This window comes from Myodes glareolus, chromosome 2, assembly GCF_982192425.1.
Source record: "Myodes glareolus chromosome 2, mMyoGla1.1, whole genome shotgun sequence".
In the NCBI taxonomy this organism is placed as follows: Eukaryota; Metazoa; Chordata; class Mammalia; order Rodentia; family Cricetidae; genus Myodes; species Myodes glareolus.
The window spans coordinates 125,814,603-125,838,616 of record NC_142027.1 but is presented as its reverse complement, the minus strand read 5'-3'; the positions used below and the strand labels follow the sequence as shown (position 1 = coordinate 125,838,616).

General features: G+C 43.3%; 1 protein-coding gene across 11 annotated transcripts in view; it reads left to right on the top strand.

Annotated features, from left to right (window-relative positions):
• Nucleotides 1-23,487, top strand: part of Atxn2 (ataxin 2) — a 95,893-nt gene extending 72,406 nt beyond the window's left edge. For 6 of the 11 annotated variants that reach the window (XM_085679827.2, XM_085679800.2, XM_087903669.1 and 3 more), the window contains 8 exons: nt 8-74; nt 9,144-9,328; nt 10,512-10,644; nt 13,875-13,928; nt 19,141-19,286; nt 19,947-20,174; nt 21,891-22,059; nt 22,877-23,487. In XM_085679827.2, the coding sequence (XP_085535953.1) occupies nt 8-74; nt 9,144-9,328; nt 10,512-10,644; nt 13,875-13,928; nt 19,141-19,286; nt 19,947-20,174; nt 21,891-22,059; nt 22,877-22,905 (1,011 nt within the window). In that variant the 3' untranslated portion in view covers nt 22,906-23,487. Of the gene's footprint in view, nt 1-7; nt 75-9,143; nt 9,329-10,511; nt 10,645-13,874; nt 13,929-19,140; nt 19,287-19,946; nt 20,175-20,869; nt 20,942-21,890; nt 22,060-22,876 lie in introns of all 11 variants that reach the window. The other 5 variants (XM_085679845.2, XM_085679806.2, XM_085679819.2 and 2 more) reach the window with 5 other exon arrangements.
• Nucleotides 23,488-24,014: the final 527 nt, after the last annotated feature.

The window sequence follows — 24,014 nt, the reverse complement described above, 5'->3', positions numbered from 1 at the left end:
CTTCAAGCCTTTATACCCAATACCTATGACGCCCATGCCAGTGAACCAAGCCAAGACATATAGAGCAGGTAAAGGTGAGAATAACTCTGCCTGTGTTTGCGTGTAGTCTGCATGCTGCATGTATTAAGCACCAGTGTGCAAAGAATAGTTGGCTTCTTTTTTTGTCGGGGCAGGTGTTGGTTTGAGACAGGTTTTCTCTGTCCTTACTCTCCTGTCCTGGAAGTAGCTTTATATAGACCAGCCTGGCCTCAGACTTACAGAGATGTGCTGCCTTTGCCTCCCAAGTGCTGGGATTAAAGGCGTATGCCATCATTGCCTGGTTAATAGTTGGCTTCTCTGAGTTTCTGCCTGAAACTCATAGGGTATGTGTTCACTTTTGGTGGCCAACATTCAGGTCTTGATGAGCAGGAATTCGATAATAATCATGTGCAAAATCTCTCTTTCTCTTTCTCTCTCTTTCTCTCTCTCTTCCTCCCTCCCTCCCTCTGTGTGTGTGTGTGTGTGTGTGTCTGTCTGTCTGTCTGTAGGTTAAAAGAACCCTGTAGGAATTTCACCCTATGGGTTCTGAGGATCAAACTTGGGCCATCAGGTTTGGCCACACAGTATCTTGGACACATTAATCCACCTGCCTCCCAAGTGCTAGGATTAAAGGTATGCACTACCATACCTGGCCTTTTTTTAAAAGATGTATTTTGAGGCCTGGAGAGTTGAATCATTGGTTAGGAGTGCTTACTTGTTGCTCTTGCAGTGAACTCATGTTTGATACTCAGCACTGACATGTTGCCTCACAAACTATCTGTAATTTGATCTCAAGGAATCTAATGCCCTCTTCTGGCTTCCATGCATACCAGATATACACAAAGTATACAGACATACATGCAAAACACTCATGCGCATCAAAATATTTATATATTTTTTTTTTAATTTTTTTATGGTTTATTTAACTTTATTTTATGTGCATTGGTGTGAAGTTGTTAGATCCCCTGTATTTTCAGACAGTTGTGAACTGCCATGTGGGTGCTGGGAATTGAACCCGGGTCCTCAGGAAGAGCAGTCAGTGTTCTTAACCACTGAGCCATCTCTCCAGCCCCCAATATTTATATTTTTTTTTGTTTTATGTTTATGAATGTTTTGACTGTGTGTTTGTACTTGTGCTGTATGGGTGCATGGAAGCCAGAGAGGGCAACGGAACTCCTAGAACTGTTGTCACAGACAGTTATGAACTGCCATTTGCACACAAGGAACTGAACCCTGATCCTCTGTATGGGCATCAGACACTCTGAACTGATGAGCCTGTTTGGTATTTTTTCCCAAAGAATTAATTTTGAAAATTTCAACCCGAAATCTAAATTGAAGTTTTAGAAGAGATTTATTTTGTTTGTGGGTTATTACTGTGTGTGGATTATTTTGTTTGTGGTATCATGATGTTGCATGTGGCACTCACAGGGCTGAGGCAGGATCTTGAATTTCAGAATAGCCCAGGGAGCCAGGTTAAGGTCATCTCCAACCAGTAAGATGACAGAGATGAACAGGAGTTGTCATGGAGGTGGGAGTCATTAGGGACTAGTGTTTATCCTTCGTTCAGTTCCTGTGGGTAACAGGATTTTGTCATAAACACATGTAGTTTTTTGTTGTTGTTGCTGAAGATTAAAAGTAAATGCTATCATCGTGGCACCCCGTCACTGAGGTGTTGTACACTCTAAAGCTTATTCAGCTTCCTTAAGCAGCCAGGGCACCACCTTGTCTTTCCTTAATTTATGTATTTGTAAATAATAGCTCCCTGTTAACATATATAATTCAACTGGTCCTGGTTGAGTCAGGCATGCACTTCTACAGCTGACTTGTTTTGGAAATGGATCATAGTCATCAGGTTACTGCATGTTATATTTCTGTAGTTCCTTGCCCTACTCTTCTTGCTTCCTTTATTTGAAACTGCTAGTAATTTAGTGTGCCAGTTTTCTGGTCGCTGGCAAAATCAGTGCTTTCCTTAGGGAGGAACCAGATGTTTCATGTCAGTGTCTAACACCCAGCCCCCCAGCCCTTCTACCCCATCTCATTGTAAGCATTCCCACTTGTTCTAATTAGCTGTGGATTGGTCCTTCACATCACTCGGTCTAGTCTTAGCTCTTAAGGTTCAGTGTGTAAGGTTCTGAAATATGTAGGAGAGAGCTGCTTAGCAGAAATGCCAGTGCTCTGACCTGCGTGCAGTTTCGATACAGTACTTTACAGCATGGCCTTGGATTGCCACTTGTAGTGCAAAGTAAGAACCAGTTCCCAGGAAGCCATTGGTGGTGTGCAAAATAGGGGCTTCTGAATGCATATGGATTCTTGTTCCTTATTAGATGGAGTCATTCTCTGCGAACCTGGGCAGTAAAGTCTCAGATACTTGATACAGGAATGCAGAAAAACTTTGCCCCCATTTTCAAAAAAAAAAAAAGAATTGGCACATTCAGTTCTGCTTCCCACTGTGCCTTCTGCAGCTTCACTGCTATTACTCTAAGAGCATGTAACTCATTCTCCTTTGGTAGTCCTATTATTGGAAAACTGTCCTTTTTCTGTTTTTGTTTTTTCATTTAAATAATATATTACCATGCAGTGGTGGCGCAAACCTTTAATCCCAGCATTCTGGAGGCAGAGGCAGGTGAATCTCTGTGAGTTCAAGGTCAGCCTGGACTAGAGAACGAGTTCCAGAACAGCCAAGACTGTTACACAGAGAAACCCTGTCTCAAAAAAACAGAAACAAAAAAATCTGTGAAAACATGGATGTTTATATCGGTTACTTTTTTGTTCTTGTCCCATCTTTGACTGGGGGACCCTTCAGCCAGCGCAAATCCCATTATAGGGTTAAAGTGCTCAGTTGCCTCCCAGCAGCTGAAATTCACGAAGCTCTGGCTGAGCCTGCCTGTGCCTTTCTCCTGGAAACCCTGATTTCTTTGTTGTGGTTTTGTTTTTTGGTTTTGTTTTTTTGTTTTTATCTTTTTTTCTAAGACAGGGTCTCACCATTTAGCCCTGGCCGTCCTGGAACTCACTCTGTAGATCAGGCTGTCTTCCAACTCACAGAGATCCGCTTTCGTCTACCTCCCAAGTGCTGGGATTTAAGATGCATGCCACCATTGCTCAGCAGGCCTGATTCCTAGTCATAGGTATGTTCACTAGTAAGTCACTGCCTGTTGCTCTTTTTAGTGAATAAAACTGGGAAATACCACAAAAACTAGATTAGAGAACTAATACTGAAAATAGGCAGTGATGGTGCACACCTTTAATTCCAGCACTTAGGAGGAAGAGACAGGCAGGTCTGATCCACAGAGTGAATTCCTGGAGAGCCAAGGATACGCAGAGAAGCCCTGTCTCGAAAAATATACCCCTCCCCCCAAAAAAGGAATTAATATTGATGTTTCCAATTGAGAATAGCCTTGTACTTTTTTTAGAATTTTAATCTTTGTTTTTATTTTATGTGTATGAGTGTTTTGTCTACATGTATGTCTCTGTGCTTATGTGTATGTAGTACCTGCAGAGGCCAGAAGAAGGCATCAGATCCTCTTGGGACTGGAGTTGAGATAGTTGTGAGTTGTCATGTGGGTGCTGGGGATCTAACCCAGGTCCTCTGGAAGGGTAACCATTCTCATAATCACTGAACCAGCTCTCCAGCCATACTGAGGCGCACGCGCGAGCGCGCGTGTGTGTGTGTATGTGTGTGTGTGTGTGTGTGTGTGTGTGTACACATGTGTACACGCACATGCCACTTGAGTTAATAAAGGTCAAACCTGGTTTGGCAGGGCGTCTTCTTATGTGAACTTAGGTGTTCACTAAGCCCTGCACGCTTGGCACAGCAAGTGCTTTACCCTCTGAGCCATCTCATTACCTCCTCTTGGTTTCTTAACTGAGATTTTGAGTGCTAAAAGGTACTAAATGTTTATCTAGTGTAACAATAAGTGCTTGTCTGCCTACATCCAAATGTTTATTATTTTATATTTTATTTTGACCACTGACACTAGCTGTTGACCTTAGGTTGTTTGCAAAGGACACACACAACACACAGAGGGATTTATTAGAGTGGCTTACAGACTATGGTCCAGGCTCTCTCCCAAGAAAAGGCTAGTTGTTTAATCCCCAAGACCAGATGGCTTTGCAGCCCCAGAGGGCTCCTGGAGCAGCTGATCTTCAATCTGTTGGAATCCAGAAGTAGATTCTTACACTAGACAAGGAATGCCTCAGCTAGAGGACAGGTAGAATTTGCTATCAAGAGTGATGGCTAGCAGGCAGAAAGCAAAAACTTCCTTCTTCCAGGTCCTTTATGTAGGCTGCCACAGAGCAGGGAGGGGAGATGACTGACTGACTGACTCTGAAACTGGGCTTTTGAACCCTCAAAGTCCACCAACAGTGAGATTTCTCCTCCAATAAGGACTTACTTCCCAATCCTTGCCAAACCGAATACCAATGGGGGACCAAGCATCTAAGTACATAAGCACATGGGACCATTCTCAATCAAACTTCCACACTAACTACAAGGGAGGAAACATCTGGCTAAATCAGAACTTGATTTCTTTGTTATGTAATCAAAGTGTATGACCACCATATTTTTGAGACAGTCTCTAATTGAATCTAGAACTCTTGATTTGACTGCACTGGCTAGCTAGCAAGCCCGAAAGATTCTCCTGGCTCCATCTCTAGGATTATAGACAGCCTTTTCCATGGTGCTGTAGATCTGATACCAGGTCCTAATGTTTGCACAACAGGTATTTTATAGACTGAGCCACTTTCCTACACTCTTAATTTTTGAGATAGTCTCATGAAGTCCACATTGGCTTTGAACTTATGTTCCTTCTGTCTCTACTTTCCAAGTCCTAGAATTCTATTTGGTCAGCACTAGACCCAGTTTAGATTTTCTCTGTGATGAAATTATATGAGGCATGGGGATTACTCGGATGTTTTTGCTTTAGGGGCTTTTGGTTTGTTGTTGTTTTTTTTTTTTTGCCATTTCTTTTTATTTGCTTATTTGCATAATAAGCTGCCCAACATGGGTGCTGAGGACTGGACTGAACTTGGGTCTTTTCAAAAGAGCAGTAAAACTCTTTAACTTCTGAGCTATTTCTTCAGATCCCAAAATTGTGTAGGGTGAGTAGGTGCATGCTCACAGTTGCTTGAAGAGGCCAAAAGAGGGTGTCAGATTCCATGGAGCTGGAGGATTTTTGTTTTGATCCCCACCCCCAGTAGTGTTTCTCTATATAGCCTTGGCTATCTTGGAACTCACTCTGTAAGCTACACTGGTCTTGAATGGAGAGATTTTAAAGTTATGCACTACTTTTAATTCTGTTTTGATTTTTAGATAATCTCATAGCAAGCACTCTTAACAATAGATTTTTCCATCTCTCCCACCCCCGTTTATTTATTTTACTTTTTAAAATTCATTTTCATGTATTTGTTTCCCTGTTCATGTGTGTGTACACCAAGGACTGAAGAGGGTGTTGGACCTCCTGGAACTGTGTTCTAGGTGACTGAGCTGCCATGTTGTTACTGTGTGAAAGCAGCACGCTGCTAACTCTGAGTTGTCTCCCTATCCCCCTGATCCTAACTTTTATTACTGCTTCTGCCCCCTTTTTTTTTTTTTTTTTTTTTCGAGACAGGGTTTCTTTGGAACTTTTGGAGCCTGTCCTGGAACTAGCTCTTGTCGACCAGGTTGGCCTTGAACTCACAGAGATCTGCCTCCCACCTGGCTGCCTTTTTGCCTTATGTTTATTTCTTTTTGTGTCTTTTGTGAGTCACATTTTTAAAATTCTGCCATGAGAGTTTCAGGAAGCCTGGAACTATCATAGTCACCTTTCCTCAGCCTCTCAGATTGCTGTAGTCACAGACTGTAAGGTCTCCCCCACCCCCAGTCTGTGTGTGTTGTGAATGGTGTATATTCTTTCAGTGAAGATGTGTCATGTCACCTCTCACCTCTCATTGTGTTGAGCATTAGCTGTTTATGGCACACACCTTTAATTCCAACACTTGGAAAACTGAGGCAGAAGGATCAGAAACTCAAGGTCATCTTGAGCTACCTGAGACTCTGTATCTACCCCCCTCAGTTTTTTGCATATCATATGCATCTTATAGCTCCTTCCTTGTGTTTATAGCTGCCATTTGATGACTGTACTGTAGTCCCAGATCCAACCATTCACTAGGGCTTGTGAGTTAATGATACTTCTGTCATCCATCTTGAATTTCTAACTGAAGTTTATTGTATTGCAAAGCTTCACCTCATCAGACGTATGGATTATCCTGAGGTAGAGTTTACATGAACTGAAAAGGTCCAGACACACTTGGCAGTGTCCTTTGTAAGCTGTCTCCAAAGATAAGAAAAAAAAATAGTGTGTTGTATTCTTTGGGCATCATCAACTTAAGGAATTTCATACTAACTTTTTTTTTGGTGGGGGGGGGTTCAAGACAGGGCTTCTCTGGAGCTTTGGAGCCTGTCCTGGAACTCACTCAGTAGCCCAGGCTGGTCTAAAACTCAGAGATCCTCCTGAGTGCTGGGATTAAAGGCATGGCCAATTAATATTTTTTTACTAGATTCTCAGTTAAATTAGAAATTAACGTAAAGGAGCCGGGCAGTATGCATTTCCTCAGTTTCTGCCTCCTAAATTATTGTGGAAATATCCAAGTTTGTATCATCTAAGCCATAACTTAGAAAGTCCTGCAAATGCATCTGACTCTGCCTGTGTGGTTACTATATGCACTGCTGTGCTGCTACTGAACAAACTAAGGTGCTGGACGAAGGTATTTCTAATATCTTTCAAATATACAAAGTCAAGTGCTGGCTTGTAAAGTTCCACGGGCCATAAAAAAGATATTTTTTTCTTGCACGGCAGTGGAATCTTTGCATAAAACTACCTCAATTTCCCCTTGCCATAAATTACATGACAGTCAGAATTAACATAAATTAGATCACAGACATACGCATATACCTCTGGGGGTTTTTTTGCGGGGGGGTGGGGGGTTTACAGGGTTTCTCTGTAGCTTTGGAGCCTGTCCTGGAACTAGCTCTTGTTTTGTTTTGTTTTGTTTTTAAAAAAAAAGATTTATTTACTTATTTATTATGTGTACAGTATTCTCAGTACAGATCTCATTACAGATAGTTGTGAGCCATCATGTGGTTGCTGGGAATTGAACTCAGGACCTTTGGAAGAGCAGGCAGTGCTCTTAACTGCTGAGCCATCTCTTCAGCCCCTGGAACTAGCTCTTGTAGACCAGGCTGGCCTCAAACTCACAGACATCTGCCTGTCTCTGCCTCCCAAGTACTGGGGTTAAAGGCGTGCACCACCACCGCCTGGCTCATATACCTCTGTTATAAAACAAAGTCATCAAGTCTCTGGCCTCCCATTCTCTTTGTAGCTCTTTGGCATTGAATTACTGATCTGGTCTCCTGGACTCAGGTTCTGAACTTCATGCCTGCACCACCATGTTAGACTTAAAGTAAACTTTTCTTACCCTCGGCAGCATTGCCATTTATGACTGGTATTCTTATCTACAGTGGGGAAGAAATCCCTTGTGAACTGTGGGTGCCTATTGGCTATCACTAGACTCTAGTAGTAGCACTTCCCTTAGCTTGATTGTGATGACTAAAAAGATCTCCAGATACTGCCACATGGTCTCAGTTGGACAAAGTTACTCCTAATTAAGAGCCACTGACATATGAAATAATATTAAGTGTGGTCCATGTAAAGTATAACCTAAGATACATATACATTCAATTTTGTAGAAACCACCACAACCAAGTAAATAAAACATCTTTTGTGGGGGTTGGGTATGCATGACTAGCTCTGGTTTTTGTCTGCCTGCCTGCTTTTCTATTTTTCTTTCTTTCTCTTTATTCCTTCCTTCCTTTTTTTTTTTTCTTTAAATGTATTTATTTTGCAGGGGTTATGTATCCCAAACCAGCCTCAGAAGTTGAGGAACTTGAATTTATGCTCTTCTTGCCTCTACCTTTCTTGTGCTACAGTACGGGTGTGCGCCACCTTTGCTGGTTTGTGTGGCACTGAGGATAGACTGTGCCTGCTAACAAGCATCCCATTAGCTCAGCAGTACTTAAGCACCTTTATTTATTTATTTTTTTAAGCACCTTTAACATGGGTACTGTCGGTATTATGTTGGAAATTTTTGTTATATTGCTTTCTTCTGTTTTCAAGTATACTTTGTAAATACAGAAAATAAATATCAGTAGTCATTAAATGTTCAGCCAGCCTTTTTAAATATTTAAAATAAGAACTACATAGACACAGTTGCTTCAATTTTGTTTACTTGGAGACATGGCATGTTATATGTTTTTGGTGACATACCCCTCATGAGGCACACAGTTCCTCCCCTCAGTTAGCATGAAGTCAGAAACAGATGTGACAGCACAGCCAGTAGGTATTTGTGGGAAGAAAGGCACAGGTGGTGCAGTGGGGGTTTGTGAGCACTACAAGGAGATCCTCTTGCCTCTTCCTGGGTGTTGGATTGAAGGTGTTCCCATCTCTTATCTGACATTAATCTGGCAAAGGAACCATTGTAGGAATATGGAAGACACGTTGAGGGAAAGGGATATTATTAGAAATCTGCTACTTGGTATATTTGGTGGTGTATGATGTTGGGTGAAACAAGGAGGACTGGTCTAGGGGTGTAGCTCAGTGGTGGGGCCCTTGTTTAGCATTCCCAAGGTCCTAAGCATTATATCTCTGACAGAATAAAACAGAATAGAAAGTGAAGAAAGAATTGAGTGGTAGGCTTAGGATTTGTATTGGCTAGTTTTGTCATTATTGTTTTTCTTCTGAAATGAACCTTTCATACCCCTCTTAAAACCCATGATAAAGTATGGAGTGTCAGACACTCCCTGTGGTTCCTTCCCTCCCCGATCTTGATAGTTTGTCTTATCTTAGAGATGAAAGCCAGGTGAGGGGAAGATCACTTGACTAGCTAAACTCTCAAGGGTGAGTCACATTGCTGAGACTAAGACTAGGGTAATAGTCTAGAGTGGTGAGAGGATGGATGGGAGCTGTGTGAGATGGCTTTTAAGAGGCAGGATCAAAGTCAAATCACACAGAGCCTTGTAGACCACACAAGTACATACTGAGTGCTGAGGAGGTTTCATTTCCTAGTAATGTGTTTCTTTTTCTTCCCTGCAGTACCAAATATGCCCCAACAGCGACAAGACCAGCATCATCAAAGCACCATGATGCATCCTGCCTCAGCAGCAGGCCCACCCATTGTAGCCACCCCGCCCGCTTACTCCACTCAGTACGTTGCCTACAGCCCTCAGCAGTTTCCCAGTCAGCCTCTAGTTCAGCATGTGCCGCATTATCAGTCTCAGGTAAGGCCAAAAGGGCCTCTCTCATTTTAACTCCTTAGAAAAACTTTTCATTTCAGCTCTTCATGTATTTATGTGGTTATAATATCAGATAGTTAAGGAGTTGGGGGCTTTTAAATATGTAATAACTTGGGCTGGAGAGATTGCTCAGCGGTTAAGAGCACTGATTGTTCTTCCAGAGGTCCTGAGTTCAATTCCCAGCAACCATGTGGTGGCTCACAACCACCTGTAATAAGATCTGGTACCAACTTCTGACCTGCAGGGACACATGCAGGCAGAACATTGTATACATAATAAAATAAATCTTTAAAAAAAGGAAAAAAAAGAATTATAATAATTTGCCTGGCGGTGGTGGTGCTCGCCTTTAATCCCAGCACTCGGGAAGCAGAGGCAGAAGGATCTCTGTAAATTCAAGGCCAGCCTGGTCTATAAGAGCTAGTTCCAGGACAGGCTCCAAAAGGTACAGAGAAACCCTGTCTCAAAAAAAACCAAAAGAAAAAAAGAATTATAATAGCTTTTTCTATATTTTATATTTTATTTTATGTGTGATTGTTTTGCATGCCATGTATATATGTGGACCACATCAAGCCTGGTGCACTGGAAACCGGGTGGGGAGATGGCTTGTGCTGCTCTTGGAGAGGACAAAGGGTTCAGTGTCCAACAGCCATTTCTGGTTGACTCACAATCACCTGTGAATATTTCAGAGATCTGACACCCTCTTTTGGTCTCCATGGCACCTGCACAAACAGATAAGTAGACACATACATAAAATAAATAGATCATAAATTTAAAAAAAAAAAGAATTTCAAAAGGAAGCATCCAGAGAAGACTTTAGAAATCTGAAGTGTTTCTGAAAACCATAAACGTAGGCATTGGAACTAATAGGGTTGGAGTTATGGCTCAATTGTGAGGAGCGGTTTCTGCTTTTGAGAGGAACCAGGTTTGTTCCCACATGGCAGTTCAGAGCCTCCTGGAACTCCAGGTCTAGGGGATCTGAAGCCTTATTCTGGCCTCTTCAAGCACCAAGACAGACAAGAATGCATGCGCGCGCATACACACACACACACACCAACACAAAATGAATCTTTAGAAAAGAATATTAACTAAAAATCCACATGGTTTGTTTTGATATAATGTTCTTTTCATCCCTTTTTTTTTTTTTTTTTTTTTTTTTGTCTAAACACAGCATCCTCATGTGTACAGCCCTGTCATACAGGGTAATGCCAGAATGATGGCACCACCAGCACATGCGCAGCCTGGTTTAGTATCTTCCTCAGCAACTCAGTTCGGGGCCCATGAGCAGACGCATGCCATGTATGGTAGGAAACATTTTATTGTCTTTTGTGTGTGTGTGTGTGTGTGTGTGTGTGTGTGTGTATGTGACTGTATTTATTTTGAAGCACTGTAAAGATACTCTGTTTAGGAATACCCTGAGATAGATATGGTGCTGTGATTCTGTATCCTGCCTACTGGAGTGGGAGGATAGAGACAGGCCTGGGCAACATAGAGACTCTACCTCAGACACAAGAAGGAAAGGTAACCTGACTGTGGCATTGAGAGTCTTAAACACAAGTGACTCATACATAGGTATCAGCAGTCTATTTCTACTTTGTACCTGCAATTTCTCTGTCTTGACATGTTTTTCCTTCTTTAAAAATGACATGAGCCAGACTAGAGAGACGGCTCAGCGATTAAGAGCACTGGCTGCTCTTCCAGAGGTCCTGTGTTCAATTCCCAGTACCCACGTGGTGGCTCAAAACCATCTGTAATGAGATATAGTGCCCTTTTCTGGCCTGCAGGCAGAACACTATATATAATAAGTAAATAAATCTTTTTTTTAAATGACATGAGCCAAAAGTATGGTGGCACACGCCTTCAATCCCAGCACCTAATCCAAGGCAGAGGCAGGCAAATTCTCTGAATTTGAGGCCATCTTGGTCCACAGAGTGAGTTCCAGAACAGCCAGGACTGCATAGTGAGACCCTGTTCCAGAAACGGGAGGTAATAATGTAATAGAGAATATCTTTGTGGAAGAGAGGTGCTTTCCTTTCTACTCTGGTCATTCCACGTGCCCTGCCTAAGCCTTGCAGGAAAGGATGTGCTGTCGTTCCTACTTCCACATCATCACATAGTCGTTAGACCACCTTACGATACGCTTGTATGCTTCTTACGATTCACCTTGAATACTCTAGCTTTAGATGGCACTATAACAAACTTAACACATAATTATCTTCATAGTGACATTTCGGTGTTTTTGAGTATTAGATGAGTATCGCTTATTTATACAGTTGAGAAGTGTACTGTATAGGAATATGATTATAAATGCGTAGAGCTGTACAGACATTGTGTTTCTAGTCTTTTTAGTTTTGATGCCTTAACTAAGCATATACATACAGGACTGTTAGGTCTATAGGTTCTATCCTTCTTGATGGTTGTAACATTATGGTGGCTAATTAAGACTAGGGTTGGGCACCCTGAGTGCTCTCCCTGTATTTGTAATCCCAAGCATGCATTTGAGCTATTGCACTCTTGCCACCAGGGTTCATTAGTAGTTAAGATATATGTTATGGAAAACATTTGCCTTTATAAAATTCTGAAGTCTGCTTGTTCAAAATAATTACAGGTTTTCAATTATTATTGTATCATGCACTAGGTGTTTAGAATAACAGAAGTCCATCTGTTTTCCTGGCATGGTGAGCATGTAAATTTCAGTCATGTGGACACCAGGAAAAAAGGAGGATCAGAAGTTCAGAGACCCTGGGTAGCATAGAAAACCCTGTCTTAAAAGCCCCCTGGTTATTTGATTTATAAAGTGACACACTGGCCTGGTTTCTGTTTCATCATGATATAGCCTTCTGTGTGTGTTCAGTGTGTGATCCCTGGGACTAGATCAGCCCTTGTATGGAAAGGTTCTGGTGATTCTCTTGCTGGCATTCCTGCAGCTGGCATGCTTTCTTGCAATTTTCCAGCTTGTTAAAGGCTTGATTGACAAGCTGGTTAGATTGTAGACAATTGTGGTTACCACAGATTCAGAAGAAGCCCTCCTTTTTTCTGGCATGCCCCAATTGAATTAAAAGGAAACTCTTGAGCTGAAGTTTCCATTTTAGGAACAGCCATTGTGGCGGCCATTGTGGGGCTGAAGAAGCTGCCTGCTTGTAGGCAGGTGGGACTGCTCATCTGGATTTGCCTTTATTGTGCAGCTCCTAAAAAGCACACTAGGAAATTAATTGTTTGGGGTTTTTTTTGCCTCTCATTTTTTTTTCTTTTAGGCAATCTGTTCATACAAGTTTGTCAGTACCTTGCCAGTAATTTCAGTTAGTTTGGCTCTTCCTCTGGTCAGTTATGCTAAAATACTGTTTGAAAACTGCTGTATGGGAATGCTAATTTTATGTTTATTTCTTTTGAAAAGTATGTATTTTATATAACTCAAGAAATCAAATACTTGAATTAGGTTGACTTCTAACTAACTCAAGATTGTGATGTTGTGGTGCTTTGCCCTAGTTGTTGATGCTAATCTCACATCTCCTTTTCGTTGGTGGTTACTGGTGTAATCAAGTCAAGGACCTTTATGATAAGGAGATTACATCATGTGTGACCTTGTACTCTTGGTTTTTCGACACAGAGTTTCTCTGTGTAATTTTGAAGCCTATCCTGATACTCATCTTGCTGCCTCTGCCTCCTAAGAAGTGACTTTAATTTCTGACTTCCTCACATTCAGGCTCCTGCTCATCTGAGTTGGTATTTCAGCAATGGGTTTATTTTCAGAAACAGTGCAAAGGCAGCCAGAAGAACTGAATGTGCTCTTCCTCTCTCCACCTCTCCTTCACCAAAAAGACGGTCTTTTATGTAGCCCTGGCTAGCCTGGAACTTGCTATGTAGACCAGGCTGCCTCCCAAGTGCTGAGATTAGAAGTGTGCACAGCTACACCAAGCTAAATACTTTTGACATGTGTGGTTTAATGCAGATAAATTTTAAGTATAATAAAGTTTCTCATAATCTGTCTGCCTGACAACCAATTGTTAATGTTGGAGTGCATTCTCTCAGGTGCTTTAATTATGCCCTTTTTATACAAGCACGTTTTAATAAGAAATGGTGTAATACTTGTGTTTCTATTTTTATATCATGAACCTTGAGATTCACTACCAGGGGCCTGTGATGACATTTGTGTTGCTGTGGAAAATTGTGTATCATGAATTTGCTTAAATATTGCATTATCTCAGTACATTGCTTATATCAAGGCTGTTTGATGGATGCCATTTTCATCTTTTTTTTAAATCAGTTAATGGTTCTATGTCAGATAATAATCTTATTCTTTTTATTTAAGCAAGTCAGCGTGTGGACTTGCTCCCTCAGTACAGAAGGAAAGCCTTCCGGTTCAGTCCTGATCGCTTGTAAATCTCTGCAGCAATGCTTATTTACAGTGCTGGTCACCCCTTGTCAAAATGAACCGTGCGTGAATACAAAAGATCACTGAATATGTCGGCCTTTCCAGAACATCAGGAATGCACACCTCAAGAGGCTAATTTACCTTTCTATTTCCCAAATTCAGCATGTCCCAAATTACCATACAACAAGGAGACAAGCCCTTCTTTCTACTTTGCCAGTGAGTTGGGGTTTTTATACTAATTTTAATTACACAGTAAACACTAAGGGATACATGTTAAAGTAGCTAACTTGTTGGAGAATATTTTCCTTCTGCTAGACAGAATCAAAGTATGCATGTCGGGGCTGGGGATGTGATCCAGTGGTAGAATACTTGCCCTAGCATGCACTAGACCCTGAATTCATTCCTTAGTATAAAAACAAAAAGAACTGTGGCTGTTTCTGTGTAGTTCAGAGTTTGAAAGATGAACTGACCCATTGTAATAAGGTTGGGTGCAAAGACAGGCCAATTTGTTTTGGAAAGCAGTTTTTATATACAAAGCAAGAATGTAACTGTGCGGGAAGCACCTCATTCAGGGAAACTTTCTGAACAACTAATACTATTTTATACCAAGCCACAAGCCTAGCTTAAAGCTTAAAGCACTAATTTTGTAGTGTCCTGGCATGACCAAAAGTGTCCTCGCCAGGGTTCTCATAGCAAAGGGTGGATGAGGTACTTGGAGAGACAGGTCTGTTTTGTCCCTCTTTGCATGCCTAGAGGCTTACAGTGCTTGGAGCAGATATGGTAGGGGTGTCTAGAACTTCCTTCAGCATGAGAAGGCCTCTGGAAGCTCAGGCCTCAAAGCCAACAGTATGAGGTCTAGACTGCCTATTCCATACATAAACTTGGTAAATGGATTTTCCCTATTTGGGGGGCAGTGTTTTAAAATAAGGCAGATCATGGACTTTGGTAATAGAGGCCCTTGAGAAATGTATGCTGCTGGTGTCACTTCATATGAAACCTGAGTTCTAGAGAACACTGAGATTTTAACTTTGTTATACTAAGTTATTTTGGAATGACTACTAATCATCAGATACTGAGTTTTGGAAACATTTTGACCTTAAATTTTCATTAATTGTATCAAACCTTGGTATCCAAAATTAGCTGCCATGTTTTTGATGCCTGGGATAAGTTAACAAATGGAGTCCTTTATGCTCTTGGGAAAGTAGTCTTGACTGTACCATGAGGAGAGCTTTAAGGACACAGTTTGAGGTCTCACATGCTGTTACCCTCACCATCCTGCTATCTCTGTTGCAGCCCTTTTCCTGTAAATGGCTGAGAGGGCCTTAATCATCATCCCTTAGCACTAACAGCCTGAGCTTACTTCCTCCTGAAAGGAATCAGCACTAAAATGAACAGCTGTTAGTGGGGATTTTAGTTGCCACAGCATTCTACACCTATTCCACTTCCATTTTTGTCTTGGTTTAGTTAGCTGTCTCTTATCCCCTTTTCGGAATTAGTGTTGAAGTTGGAGGATCACGCCCTACTTGTTCTCAGTGTTGTTTTCTAGTGCTGGTGATCACCAATGACTTGTGCATCCAAGATCAAAATGACAGAATCTATTCACAGGTTAAACATGTGGCCCTATGGACTGAACTTGCTTCTCTTAACATCTTAATTTAGGAGACTGGTTTTGGAATGTGGTTAATGTTAAAAATTTTTGACTAATGGCATGTTTAGAATTTTAAATACTTACGTCAAGAAATACTACATCCTCATCTCATCCAGCTCTTATGAGGCTGCTCAAGCCTTGTAAGTAGTGGGTTAGCTGGTGATAGCCATTTCAGAACTTCTAAGAGGCTTCAGTCTTTTTAACTTCCCAGGTATAGCAGAAACCATTTAATCCTTCCCTTAGCCGAAACCCCTGTTCTTCACCCTCCTCGAATTCTACTCTTATTTACTGTATTCTGCTTCTTGTACCCATCTGTGCCCTTTTAACTATTTTTCCCGTATTTTTATAATTCCCCTCTCCTTTGTATTGCTCTTCTTAACTTTGCTGTTAGTGTGGAGTGTATGAGGTTCCTGTTTCCCCAGTTTCTCACTTTGTATGCAAGGGGAAAAAATTACTTTGGAAGGTGCTTATTTTAGACTCTGAGTCAGAAAATAAGGAGATGAAAACATTTCTAGTGCTCCTTCTAACAGTGCTGCTTGCAGCTTTGTTGTGCTTCTCCCAGCTCTGGCTTTTACTTCTAAGGGCGTGTTACTTGGTGTTTAGGAGAAAGAGGAGCTCTGTTTCAGTTTGGAAGGTTTTTGTTGTTGGGTTTTTTGTTTGTTTGGTTTTGGGTTTGTTTTTTGTTGTTGTTGTTGTTGTTGGTTTTTTCTTCCGAGACAGGGATTCTCTGTGGCTTTGGAGCCTGTCCTGGAACTAGCTCTTGTAGACCAGGCTGGCCTCGAACTCACAGTGATCCGCCTGTCTCTGCCTCCCGAGTGCTGGGATTAAAGGCGAGTGCCATCACCGCCCTGCCAGTTTGGAGTTTTTATAGACAAAGCCTGTGTGGGTTCCTCACAGCATTGGTGCTATGCATGCAGATTGTCCAAATTAGAACACTCACACTACAGAGATACTTTGTTAAAATGCATAATTGTGGGCCTGGAGCGATACCTTAGTGTTAAGAACTAAGGACCCGGGCTGGAGAGATGGCTCAGCCGTTAGAGGCTAGGCTCACAACAAAAAATATAAGAGTTTGGTTCCCAGCACCCACGGCTGTCTCTCCAGCCACTAAAAAAAAAAAAAAAAAAAAACAACTCAGGACCCAGGTTTGGTTCCCAGCACCCACATGGCCCCTCACAACCATCTGTAACTATAGTTCCAGGGGATCCAATGCTCTTTTCTGGTCTCTGTGGGCATTGCACACATATGTTACACAGACTAACTTACATACAGGCAAAATATATGCATACAATAAAAATAGATCTTTTTAAAAGATGTATATATAGATGGGGCCAGCAAGATGGCTCAGTGACTTTTAAAAAAAAAGTGCATGCAAGCCTGGCAACTGGAGTTCAAGCTCCATAATCCACATAAAGGTAGAAGGAGAGAACCTGCCACATTCCTCCACTCACCTTCTGACATACACACACCAATAGTAATAATTTTAAGATTATTATAAGTGCATAGTTAAAGTTGGGCATGGCGTATGTTTAGCCTATTCAAGAACTAAAGCAGGAAGTTTAGTTGAGCCTAAGAGTTTGGGACTAGCCGGACAATGTAGCAAGACCTATGTTGTATATAAAAATAAAAATCAAAACTGGATGTGGTAATAAAATCATAACCCCATCATATGAGAAGCTGAGCGAGAGGGTCTCCTAGAAGTTCAAGGTATTCCTGAGCTACATAATGAGAGTTCAGGCTTCATTAGGCCCTCTTTCTAATTACTAACTTCTACGAATGTGACTAAGGGTATTAACTCCGTGGTAGACTGTGTACTTAGTATGCAGGATGCTCTGGCTTCGATCCTCAGCATAATGTGAGTTGGTAGTAAAGCTATTTCGTCCTGGCTGAGATGTACGGTTTGATGCAGTCAGGGGATGATGGGTTCCAGGCCATTATGGGGTATGAAAGAAAAATAAAAATTAATTTTCTTTCCAAATGACAATATCAAGATTTTTACATTTTTCCACTTTATGGATTTAGTTTTGAGACTTGATGGACACCATCACTGTTACTTACTGCAGTGGCTGTGTTTCCATGGTGAAGGTAGTGCAGCATTTTGCTAGTTTCCTTCAGAGTTATTTGTTGTTTTCCTTTCTGTTCTAGAGCTGGAATTCAGAACCTTCTGGGCAAAGCTCTGCCTTGAGCTGTGTCTTCACACCTTTCCCTTTCCCTTTTTGTGTTCTGAATACTTAGGAATTAATGGCTAATGAAATTTCAGAATTCTTGAGCTTCTACAACAACTATCTTTATGAAACTCCATAAATAGAATTTGAGGATTTCTTTCTCTTGGTTAGATTTAGCATTGCTACAAAGGAAACAATAAACAGTGGATAGGGTTTTAATATGCGGATCATCATCCAGCTGCCTGGGCTACATTAGGAGATACTGTCTACAAGAAGAGTAGTTTTAAGTACTGTCCTGGTTATAGGTGGCTTTTAACAATCCAGTGAGTTAGAAAACGGAGACTTCCTGCTTTACAGAAAACCATCACGTTGAGAACACTTGAGATTAGGATGCCGTGGTTTTCTTGTTACCATGTCTGTTGGCTCTTACAGTCTGAGAAGCTTGACTGGGGTCCAAACAAAACCACCTCCATCGGTCTCACCTGGATCCTAAGGAACATTGGTGACAACTGTGACCTTGGTGGTTTGATGTAGCGGTCATCCCAGCTCTGGCATTCTGCTTTATCCTCTAAGATGCATTTGTCATTCAAAACCATATTGTTGGGAATAGAGTGCCCTGTACTGTCACACATCTCAGGACTGTTTATTATCCGTAACCCTCTATATCACTGAGGTGGTACACAGGCAGAGTAGAGTACTCCATGCTGGCCATTGTTAGCAGCTTTGCTGACCCCGTTTTTTGCTTCTTTGCCACACTCCATGTTTGCTGACATATTATCTGGAGACCATGAACATGGTGTGACAGCATCTATGTGTGACAGCGTGATTGTGGAGGGCTAAGGTCTGATGCTGGTAGACCTATGCCTTCAGAGCACTCCATCCATCTTCTGCTCACTGTTCAAGTTTGAACCCATGAGCTGTCCAGAGTCACAGGAGCAGTGAGGCCTTCCCAGGCATTTCATGCTCAGCCTACTGTTGTGAAAGGCATGGTACTTGATTTTGTTTGGTACCAAGGTGGGCCCGTACTAGATGGATAAAGAGCTGCCTTTTGGGTCTTGGTCTTTGTGACCACGTTTTAATGGGCTCATCATGTTTCCTTTAATAATTATTCTAGCAAACAGGATGGGGTGGCAGTTTTATCTCCAGGGTTTATTAAAAGCTGGTCAGGAGAAAGCAGAAGTGGAATGGATGCTGTGACTGAGATGGCAATGACCTTGTCCTTGTCCCCAGCTTCACCAATGCGGGCACTGAGAGCATAGGCCAGTAGCATGGTGAGGGTAGCCCGATGATGGCCTTGAGAGGCAGCATCTGTCTTCGTGTTAGCCAGAGTGATTTTTGAAATTTTCTCTACCTCCAGAGAGATGTACTATTTTGAGTAAATTCAAATTAACTTGGTGTTGATGTAATATGCAGAGCTGTAATGTGTGAGTTAAATGCTAGCCTTGTTAAACAGAGTGCTTAAATCTATTTTCCAGACTGTGCCTGTTATAAATGGCTGCAGAGAATGCCAGTGACATGGGTTAGATTGTAGTGGTCTTGAAAGCATTCAGTGAGGCATAGCGGGCTGGCATTGGTCATCAGTATGTATCAATTGTACACATTCCTTTTGCCTCAGTTTCCACGGGCTCCCTTGCTCAGCAGTATGCGCATCCTAGTGCCACCCTGCATCCACATACGCCCCACCCTCAGCCTTCGGCCACTCCCACTGGACAGCAACAAAACCAGCATGGTGGAAGTCATCCTGCACCCAGTCCTGTTCAGGTAAGGAGAGATGCTTCCTTGCCCCTGCTACCTAAAAGTCTCTATTTGATCAGAATGTAAAAGGCAGCTATCCTTATGTAGCTGCAAGTTAGTTGTAGTTACAGGGGAGGCCTTGAAAATGTCAAGTAAGCCATACCCTAAGGGTAAATACCAGAAACAGGAGTGTGGAAAAGCTACTTAGCTTAAAGTTCTGTCTGGAATTTTATTTCTGAAGTCACTCAATAATGCTGCCTTCCTGTTTGGCTTCTTGGGGGGGGGGGGGGGGGAGAGACAGAATTTCTCTGTGTTACAGTCCTGGCTAGAACTCTGTACCTTTTGGAGCCTGTCCTGGAACTAGCTCTTGTAGACCAGGCTGGCCTTGAACTCAGCCTCTACCTCCCAACTATCTGTTGGGTTCTTTAGTCACATTTGCTAGTGGGGCAATTGATGGTCTGACAATCTTGTCAGTTGCTCCACCTCTACCTGTTTATACCTGTAACTGCCAGGCTGAGACTTGGGCTTGAGAACCCAGAAAAGGCCATCTGGACAGGAGATGCCCTTGCTCTTCTCTTGCACCTCCCTGGGCATTGCTGGGGTGGGGGTGGGGCTACTGCTGCTTTCAGTGTGTGAAGCTCTGATCCTAATGGCTTCTCAATAAAGAAGTTTCCCATTGCTTTGCAGCACCATCAGCACCAGGCCGCCCAAGCTCTTCATCTGGCCAGTCCACAGCAGCAGTCAGCCATTTACCACGCTGGGCTGGCACCAACCCCACCTTCCATGACACCTGCCTCTAATACACAGTCTCCACAGAGCAGTTTCCCAGCAGCACAACAAACAGTCTTCACCATCCATCCTTCTCATGTTCAGCCGGCATATACCACCCCTCCCCACATGGCCCACGTACCTCAGGTAAACCAGTACTAGCCAAGTTTCTGTGAAGGCCACGTAGGGTATGGTGGTTGCCAGATAAGCAGCAAGGAGCCAAATGCTCCCCAAGCCAGGAAACCCTGTGTGTGGTGCCATCTGCTTGTCTCCCCTCCCTGCTTAGTATGTGATCTTCTGGCCCTCAGTGAATGTTGCTATGGTTTTGTGGTGGGATCAGTGAAATTGTGACTTAGCATTTCCCAGCTGAGACCTTAAAACTGAGTCTGGAATGCACCCCAGTCCTTTCCTTTCTGTGTCTGCTTTGCTACGTCTTTCTAGCTTAACCACTATGTGTATATGTGTACACATAAAGACACTTCTACACACGCACACACGGGAGCTTGGCAGGGATGGCAGGCAGCCTTTTAATGGTTCTCGGCTCTCTGAGGTGACTGCACTGGGCCTGTTAGCTTGAATGTTAGTCACATGAATTCCGAGACGTGTCTCAGTTGTTTGCCTGGTTACCCTCTATCTGCTGCAATTCTGTGTTGTGCTTCATGAGTGCTTGGCCTTGGATTGTAGTGTAGTGTAACTGAAGCTCCAGGGCAGCCCAGGGCCAGGGGAGGCCTCTATGACTCTTAGTGTGAGGTGGCTGCATCAGGTGTCTCTGCTACTTTGATTGCAGCTCCCTGAGGCAGGTCTCATTTAGGGTTACTGAATGACTCCATTTCCTGTCACAGTGCGCCACTGAGGCTTTGGCAAGGTGTGAGCTAGAGATGCTGTGCAGTTGGTGGGTCTCTTGCAGAAGGCTAGTTTGTTACTAGGTGTCCTTCCCCCAGAGCTAAGGGTGTGTAGTAGGAAATACTCCTCTTGATTGGCTGGTGACAGTGGGGAGGGGAGTGAGTTTGGTCAGTGTGTTTTGGTGGAGTGAGATTAAGAGAGTCAGGGTCCTGTAAGTGTCTAGCAGAGGCTGTGAATTTACATGTAAGATGGGCTCATCCCAAACCTCGCTTGTCTGTTTGAGTAGAAAGAGTAAGAGACTAACATAGGGAAAGAGAGCCATGGGCCTGTTTGAAGGTGTGAACTAGTGCTTTGCTGGGGTGATGGTCTAGAGCAATGCGCAGGATGGGAGGCAGGAAGCAGCCTCTTCCTGCTCTGCCCACTCCTTGCAGAGCCGAGGTTGAGCTCACTAACCGGTCAGCCAACATCACTTTGCTAACAAAGTTGATGCCACTTGGTACAGAGCACCAGGCTGACCCAACTCAGATCACTATCATCTCACTGGAGCCATTAACTTTGCTCCATCAGTTGAGCTTTTATAGTAAGGGGCCTGAGTGCTGCTTTACCCTATTTCTGGGGAACCCATAACGACTGGGGGAGGGCGGAAGAGGAGAGAGTCAGGAAGCTGCTAAGGGTGCTGGGGAGGCAGTCTCCTCACAGGCCCTTCCTTGTCAGTTGCTTTCTGACTTGAAAAGGGCATTGATGTCTTTCTTTGGCCCTGTGCCATAGCAAGTTAAGAAAGTGCCCCTCCTGCCCCAATAGAGGCCTGCTCTTGATGAAGATCTTGCCCTGTGTGATAATCTGTGAGCAGATACTGGGGACTAGGAGGCTGTGGCCAATTTCCCTGTCCCAACCCTACAGGATCTGCCTCAAGGACTCCATCTTACCCTTTCTTGAGTCCCAGTCCAATAAAAGGAACAGTTGACTTGTTGTTTAAGATGGAGATGTTGCCTGTATGCGTAAAAGAGCTCTCTGTTTCAGGCTCATGTACAGTCAGGAATGGTTCCTTCTCATCCAACTGCCCATGCGCCAATGATGCTAATGACGACACAGCCACCCGGCGGTCCCCAGGCCGCCCTCGCTCAAAGTGCACTACAGCCCATTCCAGTCTCGACAACAGCGCATTTCCCCTATATGACGCACCCTTCAGGTGAGGCGTGTGTGTGCAGGGGCCGCCGGGGCACCCTGAGCATTCTGCTCGCACAGGTAGAATGGCAGGCAGGACCAGTGCTTCAGGCTCCAAACCTGACTAGCAAGGCCCGTCCAAGTGTGCTCAGGAGGGATTGTGATGGTCAGGGAGCATCAGGTCTCAGGGCCTCCGGAGCTGAGTCTGTGTGTGTTCTGCTGGTATCAGGGTTGGCTTGAAAAGCAGCAGCCTCATTCTGGGTAGCTGATGCATGCCGAGGACTCAGTTGGCCTTCCTGGTTATGTATGACAGGCTGGACAGGGCAAGTGTGTTCCTTCCTGAGTCCTTATAGGCTGATGTGGGGGGTTTATGCCCATGGCCGAGTTTGATTGTAGCTTGGAGAAACACTGATGAGCTGTGTGCGGACTGGTTTGAGTGTAGCTTTAGCCCCAACCTGTGCCCAGGACACAGGACACCTCATGATGTCTTGTACTGGATGGCTGCTGTAGCAACACCTGTCTCCCCTGTGATTTGGAAAGTATTGGTGCTTGGCTAGCATTAGTGGGAGGGGGTGTGAAGGCCTGTGCTCCTGCCCCACAAGCAGCAAGTCCAGGACTTGTATCTGAAGTGGTTTTTACGTCTGACTGGTTTGTTTCTCCTCACCCCCCTTCCCTCCCCAATCCCACCTTGGCTGCAGCTGGGGGGAGGGGGACACCAGCATTAAACCTCTAGTCTTACTCAAGCTAGCACAAGGGCAGTTGGCAGTCATGTGCTGCAGACACTAGGCTGGTGGGCAGTGGTGCCTGTGTTCTGTTTAAATAGCCACTTTTCTTTTTTACAGTACAAGCCCACCACCAACAGCAGTTGTAAGGCTGCCCTGGAGGAACCGAAAGGCCAAATTCCTTCCTCCCTTCTACTGCTTCTACCAACTGGAAGCACAGAAAACTAGAACTTCATTTATTTTGTTTTTTAAAAAGATACACTGATTTAACATCTGATAGGAATGCTAACAGTTCACTTGCAGTGGAGGATGTTTTGGACCGAGTAGAGGCATGTAGGGACTGTGGCTGTTCCATAATTCCATGTGCTGTTGCAGGGTCCCGCAAGTACCCAGCTCTGCTTGCTGAAACTGGAAGTTATTTATTTTTTAATGGCCCTTGAGAGTCATGAACACATCAGCTAGCAAAAGAAGTAACAAGAGTGATTCTTGCTGCTATTACCGCTTTAAAAAAAAAAATCAAGACTTGGAACGCCCTTTTACTAAACTTGACTGAAGTTCAGTAAATTCTTACCGCCAAACTGACGGATTATTATTTATAAATCAAGTTTGATGAGGCAATCACTGTCTACAGTGGCTCAACTTTTAAGTTAAGGGAAAACTTTTACTTTGTAGATAATATAAAATAAAAACTTAAAAAAAAATTAAAAAATAAAAAAAGTTTTAAAAACTGATACCCAGTTAGTGTGTGTTTGTGGCGACTCCTGCTGTTGTGGGGGGCAGACTCAGGGTAGACCTGGCTGGGTATGCTGTTCGAGTCTCCTACTGGAGGAGGTGCTGACCAATAACTTTTCTTCTTCACCTTCGTTCTGACTCAAGGTATCTAGAAAAAAAATCAAGACTGAGAAGACTGAGATTTCCCATAGGTGGATTAGTGGTTGGCTTCAGCAGGAGGAAGGCTGGCCAGAGGTGGGAGCCTTCAGAAAAAGTCCATATCTGCCAGCAGGTGCAGACTCTCTGTAAGCTTCCTTTTTCCTATCTACAGAACCAAACCACTGTTGTTCCAGTGTTACCAGCAGAGGGCAGGAGATACTATACTTCTTCACCAGTCCTTTGTGGCTGTGTGCTTGCTAATAGCACAGAACCCTGCCTGGTTCCTTCCCTGGTGCAGCTGGGGTGGGAGGGGTCCAAAGACCAGGACAGCCAGGAGAACAAAGCTGGCTGCTCAAAGGGAAAGGGAATTGGTGTTGCAGAGATCATG